The sequence below is a fragment of the Silurus meridionalis genome, chromosome 24, assembly GCF_014805685.1.
Source record: "Silurus meridionalis isolate SWU-2019-XX chromosome 24, ASM1480568v1, whole genome shotgun sequence".
Lineage (NCBI taxonomy): Eukaryota > Metazoa > Chordata > Actinopteri > Siluriformes > Siluridae > Silurus > Silurus meridionalis.
In genome coordinates this window covers 3,682,850-3,690,196 of record NC_060907.1, presented here as the reverse complement: position 1 = coordinate 3,690,196, position 7,347 = coordinate 3,682,850, and the positions used below count along the sequence as shown (strand labels likewise).

Sequence of the window (7,347 nt, the reverse complement as noted above, 5' to 3'; positions counted from 1 at the left end):
TTTCATGGCTACTGTTTAAACCAGCAAAACTATACAAATATAAATGTTCCCCTGATTGAATAATAGTTTAGTAGTCTGGTAGTTTAACAGTCAGTGTTGCTGATGAATACCAAAAAAAACCTTAATCTTTTACTACTTTTGGGTTTGATCCAATGCTAATTTGGTAATTTGCCAATTCCTATAGAGCATGTTCTCCTCTTGGACTTATCCTGGAGACCCAAATTTGTGATCTGAGATAATTCTGTCATGCCACTATCACGAGACCAGATCTTGTTTAAAGTTCAGTCACATCTGCTGCCGACTATCAACCGAGTCGAGGAGATTCGATTTTGTCATATAAACACTGCACTGCATCTACTCGTCCCAGTGTCAAAGCTTGAACGGGGTTGAGTTTCAGGGACTCTTTTAGCCACCGAAGCAATAAAAAGAAATGTTGTAACTTGAGACTTCTCCATGCCCTTTGACCCAGCGTATTATTATTCTTAAAGCGTTTCACAGTTACAGCAGGGGCACTAGTAGTTATTTTAGGCCCCTTGACAGGTCATACCCATTTATCCTCCACCCCAGGGACTTGATTCTGAGCAGGTCACATTGGGCACTCAGTCCTGGTGTCAAATGTGTGCCAGCAAAATGTTTTCCACACAGTCACACTGTCACCAGCTTGTATTCTTGGCACCGATCAGGATGGCTCCATGGACACCGGTTCCTCACGCCAACTCGAAATATAAAAAAAGAGGCTGAGATATCTAATCAAGCGTTTTTACAATCTGCAGAGGTCCGGTTTTCAGCTCGGCGGAACGTATTTTTGTCTTTCTTGTTGTCGACAGAATCATGTGACATGGTCTTCTTCTAAGTGGAATATTTTGACATGACGTTGTGCACAATGGGGACAAAATTTGGCGGTCCTTCTGCTTCTTTGTACAGTTTGTCATCAATTTCTGGTAGCTGTCTGCTGTTTGAGCTTTTTCATTAAAAACCTACAATCTGCTAAACTCCCTCTTCCCTTCTCTCCTACAGCCATGGCGATCATTCCCACCTTCACCATCCTCCTCTCAGTACTTGTTTACGGGGCAGGTGCATCTACTGCAGAATCCTCGCCCCCTCCCAAAGGATGTGGTTCAGGTGTCCATCCGTCGTACCGGCTCCTGTGTGACCTGGAGTCTGTGTGGGGAGTCGTTTTAGAGGCGGTGGCATGTGGTGGTGCAGTTTCGGCGGTCGTTCTTTTCACCGTCCTGCTCTCCAAGCTGAAAATGGTGACTGAGCCAGAAAGGCGTAGCGGTGTAGGACCTCTGCTGCTGCTGCTGCTAAGTACAGTTGGTCTGTTTTGCCTGTCTTTGGTGTTTATGGTGGGGCATGGTGAGACGGTGTGCATGCTGCGGCGTGGGCTGTGGAGCTCGCTCTTTGCCCTTTGTTTCTCCTGCCTGTTGGTGCAGGCAATTCGGCTGCGGAAGCTTGCCATGGGGAAACGCAGTCCATCAGGCGTGACGCTCTCTGTGCTGGCGTTTGGCATTGCGCTCGTACAGGGGGTCATCAGTGGCGAGTGGCTGTTGCTGACGGTGGCACGTGAGGGCAGAAGCGCCTGCGACTACCCACCACTGGACTTCGCGTTGGTGTCCGGCTACACATTAGTACTGCTCCTCACTTCAACAACGGTGTCGCTCGGAGTCCTTCTGTGTGGCACGAGACACATCGATGATGCTGCCAGGAAGAAAAGACGCAGATGGAGCTGTAACGGTGTCTGGCTTTTCCTCTCCTGCCTCGTCTCCCTCCTCATTTGGGCCGCATGGCTTGGGTTTTACCTTTACGGAAACACCGCTGGAAAGAGCACTACAACCAGTGAGACAGACGGCGAGGAACCCGCCCTGGCCATAGCCTTAGTCATGGAGGGATGGGCACTGCTGCTCTTCCACGCCATCCCAGAAGCCCATCTGTGCCTGCGAATGAGCAACCACAGGGGTAACGAAGGGGGCCAGGATTACTATGACGCAAGACAACCTCAGTCTTCACACAGTTACCGCGATGACGACGAGCTGCCGGCCAATCACAGAGCAGCGTACACAGAAAGACAAGCGTTTTCCATAGAGGAGCACAGCGCAGGTACAGTTGTGCATCAACAAACCACAGATTATTTTAATTGTTAAATATGACACAGTTACCCTCCTGATCAAATTGATTGGAACATATAACTGAGCAAAATAATTGCTATCAGGTGGGACTCAAAGGTAAGGCAGAGGTCAAAGTCTAACCAAGGTTCTCTTGTACAGACATGGTTTAGATTTAAGGAGATGAATGACTTTAAACTCATAATGAAAAATGCCACTTATCAGTGTTAAATTTATCCTCAGAAATCCCCATGCTAGGAATATTGGATGGACTAACAGAAGCAGTAGATTCCATACTAATACATCTGTGTATCATAAGAATGTGCATCTCCATAAGTGAGGGTGATGAGATTCACATCTCGATGCAAGCCAACGAATCAATACAATAAAAATACATATAAACCAGCTACCGATTTGATACAATGCGTTCCACCCATTATGATGCAGTGCATTTCGATTTCCATTCGATTTAATACAAAGCAGTAGGATGCAATGAAAAAAAAGGTTGGTATAAAAATTCAATATGGTACAGATATTAAATATTTCTTTGGTTCAGACAGACAGCAAATTATTAATTTACTTAAGTGCCTTATGACTTCTGGAGAAATCAAGATACATATGAAATATTGCTCACAAATTATTGGTCACTTTCTCAATAATAAAAGTACAATGCATCTACTAATAATTTTATATGAATAAGTCGACCCGAATTTATAATAAATGACATAATGTATCCGATGCACCCTATTTTTACATTGTTAACTTTTATGCCGATGCACCGATGTATACCACTAAATCTTACCATCCCCAATATATAATAGATGTAAAAGAACAGGACCCAGGTCGGAACCCTGAGGAACAGGTCAGTGAAGGTGACAGAGGTTTTTGTGCATATATCTGTTAGTACTACTAGAATCTGAGCTAGGCTAGAGTCAAGCTGTAATGCAGAATAGCTCAAAAATTCGATGGGCTGCTTTTGGTGACATGTGATTACAACAATTTGCTCGGTCGACCTGGATGAGCAGGGATGAGTACTTACATATCTAATAACCACACAGGAACTTTTCACTGTCTCCAGCTGTTACTGGGTATTGTTGTATATAGTGTACAATCTTACATATACATTATTTCTGGGGATACCTTTTTAAACATACACATTTACACAGTTACACATTTAGTCTCCATTGGCTCTTATAATAAGCTCCACTCTTCTTGAATGATGTTCCACTAGATTTTGTGGAGATTTGTGGAGATTCATATAGCCACAAGGGTGTTAGTAAAGTAAGGTACTGATGTAGGTAAGGTGAAGAGAACTGGGGTGCAGTCATCGTTCACATTCATCGAAATAGGTTTTGAGCTCTATAGCAGGAGATCTTTCACTCCAACCCATGTAAAGCAGATCTTCATGGAGCTGGCTTTGTGAACATTGGGAATTGTAATGCTGGAGCAGGTTTAGTTTTTTTGTAAGATTTTGGAAATCCAAATGTGGCTGGAAAAGTCAGTTGTCCTAGTATGTCTGTCCATTAGTTGGCCCTTGTCCAGAGTGACTTACTGGATAATTAAGGGGTTAGGGGGCTTGCTCAAGGGCCCAGCAGCAGCAGCTTGGTGTTGCTGGGATTTGAACCTGTGACCTTTCGATCTAGAGTCCAATGCCTTAACCACTGAGCTCCGACTTCCCTGAAGTGTATGAATTGTCCATCATTTCATATTAATTGTCAAAAGTAAATTTGTTAATATTCGAACAATTGTGACATCACAGTAATAGAATTTGTGTATTAACGTGGCAGGTTTATACCAGTAACCCGGAAAAGTTCTAGAAGACCTCTATCTTTGGCCAATTTGTTCCTTAGCAACCGTGGTTTACTGTTAATGGTCTACATTGCATGATGCACTGCGGAAGAATTTTTCATTGCGAATTTTGTATTCTACTAATAATAATATAATAAACTCAGTGGCTAAACAACAGATTTCCATCATCTTTTCTTATGTTCTCATGTGATGAGTCAATGTAATGCTCACACAAATGTAGCATATTGCTATACGTAACATTTTATAAAAAAATATAATTATAATATATAGAATTATTTATAAAAAATGTGTTACACAATAAAACATTTTCTGTCTTATTGCACCTATCGGCTCAGTGCCAGTCCTTTGAAATGGGTTCAGACGTGATACTGGGTGACTACAATCTGTATTGTGTGTGTGTGTGTGTGTGTGTGTGTGTGTGTGTGTGTGTGTGTGTGTGTGTAAAACAGGCATGCAGTCCGGAGGCTACCACACTACAGTAATACGTCCCACGCCTCAATTCCGAAGTCATGTGTACCAGCCCACTGAGATGGCCCTGCTGATGAATGGAGGAACGGTGAATATGTGACACAAACACACACCCACCCATAGACACACACTCACACTTTCTCAATTACAGAACACTGAACCTGTTTTCTTCTCGCTCTCCTGCCTGACAGATTCCCACGGCTCCCCCGAACTACACCGGAAGGCACCTGTGGTGAATGCTGTGGGATGTTACAGGGTCAGAGGGCAATACAGTGCAGAAAGGGGCTTCAACTAACAGTGTCGACTTGAGCTGTGCTTTCGTATGATAGTGTAATAATGTAATAATGTTCTGTTAGTGAAGCTGGACCTAAACCACGGTTTGTGTAGTCACGCTGCACTGAAGGGTGACGAGTTACAGCTGCTTTCACACCAGGCATGTTTTTTTATCCTTTATTATAAATGGATGAGTGAATGAATGAAAATGAGTGTGTAAATAAATACATAGATTAGGGTATGAATAAATGTGTGAGTGAGTGTGTAAGCAAATGATTGAGTGAAATAGTGAGTGAATGACTGAATGAATCAAATAATAAATAGGTGAGAGAATGAGTAAGACAGTTAATGAATGGATGAATCAATCAATTAATTAATGTGAGTAAATGAGTATGTGAGCATTAGTGTTTAAATGAATGATTGTAAGTATTTATTTTTGAATGAATGGATGAGCCAATTAATGAGTGTGTGAATGAGTGTGAAATACTGTGTGTAAGTGTGTGAATGGATGAGTGAGTGAATGAATGCGTGGATGAGGGAGTGTGAATGAATATGTGAGTATGTTATTGAGTGAGCATGTGAATGAGTGAGTGTATGAGTAAGACAGTGAGTGAATGAATAAATGAATGAATGTGTGTGTGGGAGAGTGGGTGTATGAATGAGTGAGGGAGTGTGAATGATTGAGTGAGTGAGTGAACGAGTGAGAAGGTAAATTATTGAATTAATTAAAGGTGAGTGAATCGGTAAGACAGTGAGTGAATGAATGAATGAATGAATGAATGAATACGTTTGTGTGAGTGAATGAGTGAGTGAGTAAGTGAGTGATTGAGTGAGTGGGCAGGTGAATAAATAATTAAGACAGTGGGTAAATGAATAAATGGGTAAGTATGTGAATAAATGAGTGTGGTGGAGTGTGAATAATTAAGTGGATAAATAAGTGAGTGAATGAGAGTATTATAGCAACTCATCAGAAGCATACACAATCACCATGGCAACACTCTTACTGGTGCTAAGTATGATGCTCTGAAATGTGCCAGTATTTTAGGAAACAGTGTGGATGTTTTTTTTCGTCGTTGTTTGAGTGCCAAAAGAAAGTTATACGTTTTACAGTCGCAACCATGAAACTGCAGCGACGACAAAAACAACCCCCACAGAAGCAAACCATGAGACAGACGACATGATATGAGAGAGCAGACAAACTGATTAATTATAGGAGCCAGGACAATGTGGTAAAGAAAACATGTTGCATAGGTGTGTGAATGTGTGAATAACTAAATCTGTGAATGAGTGAGAGATAAAGTGAGAGTATGGGTGTGTGAATGAGTGAGAGTATGGGTGTGTGAATGAGTGAGAGTATGGGTGTGTGAATGAGTGAATGAGTGAGAGTATTGGTGTAAATGAGTGATTGAGTAAGAGTATGGATGTGTGAAAAGGTGATTGAGTGAGAGTATGGGTGTGTGAATGAGTGAATGAGTGAGAGTATGGGTGTGTGAATGAGTAAATGAATGAGAGTATGGGTGTGTGAATGAGTGAATGAGTGAGAGTATTGGTGTGAATGAGTGAATGAGTGAGAGTATGGGTGTGAATGAGTGAATGAGTGAGAGTATGGGTGTGTGAATGAGTGAAAGTATTGGTGTGAATGAGTAAATGAATGAGAGTATGGTGTGAATGAGTGAGTATGGGTGTGTGAATGAGTGAAAGAGTGAGAGTATGGGTGTGTGAATGAGTGAGAGTATTGGTGTGAATGAGTGAATGAGTGAGAGTATGGGTGTGTAAATGAGTGAATGAGTGAGAGTATGGGTGTGAATGAGTAAAGAAGTGAGAGTATGGTGTGTGAATGAGTGAATGAGTGAGAGTATGGGTGTGTGAATGAGTGAATAAGTAAGAGTATGGGTGTGTGAATGAGTGAATAAGTAAGAGTATGGGTGTGTGAATGAGTGATTGAGTGAGAGTATGGGTGTGTGAATGAGTGAATGAGTGAGAGTATTGGTGTGAATGAGTGAATGAGTGAGAGTATGGGTGTGTGAATGAGTGAAAGTATTGGTGTGAATGAGTGAATGAGTGAGTATGGGTGTGTGAATGAGTGAAAGAGTGAGAGTATGGGTGTGTGAATGAGTGAGAGTATTGGTGTGAATGAGTGAATGAGTGAGAGTATGGGTGTGTAAATGAGTGAATGAGTGAGAGTATGGGTGTGTGAATGAGTAAATGAGTGAGAGTATGGGTGTGTGGATGAGTGATTGAGTGAGAGTATTGGTGTGAATGAGTGATTGAGTGAGAGTATGGGTGTGTGGATGAGTGAATGAGTAAGTGTATTGTGTGAATGAGTGAATGAGTGAGAGCATGGGTGTGTGAATGAATGAGAGTATGGGTGTGTGAATGAGTGATTTAGTGAAAGTATGGGTGTGTGATTGAGTGAGTATAGGTGTGTGAATTAGTGAATGAGTGAGAGTATTGGTGTGAATGTGTGGATAATTTAAATAAATAGTTTGATCAAATAAGTAGAGTGAATGAATGAATGAGTAAACAAGTAAATGAATGAAAGTATGAGTGTGAATGAATGAATGAATGAATGAATGAATGAATGAATGAAAGAGTAAATGAATGAAAGTATGAGTGTGAATGAATAAATGAATTAATTAATTAATGAGTAAATGAGTGAATTAATGAGAGGATGAGGGGTGTTTGAATGAATGAG

General features: G+C 41.4%; 1 protein-coding gene across 1 annotated transcript in view; it reads left to right on the top strand.

The window, feature by feature from the left end:
- gprc5bb (G protein-coupled receptor, class C, group 5, member Bb) overlaps positions 1 to 6,212 on the top strand; it is an 8,794-nt gene extending 2,582 nt beyond the window's left edge. The window contains exons 2-4 of the mRNA XM_046838054.1: positions 1,018 to 2,097; positions 4,361 to 4,467; positions 4,571 to 6,212. Coding sequence (XP_046694010.1) covers positions 1,020 to 2,097; positions 4,361 to 4,467; positions 4,571 to 4,615 — 1,230 coding nt within the window. The 5' untranslated portion in view covers positions 1,018 to 1,019 and the 3' untranslated portion in view covers positions 4,616 to 6,212. The remainder of the gene's footprint in view (positions 1 to 1,017; positions 2,098 to 4,360; positions 4,468 to 4,570) is intronic.
- Positions 6,213 to 7,347: the final 1,135 nt, after the last annotated feature.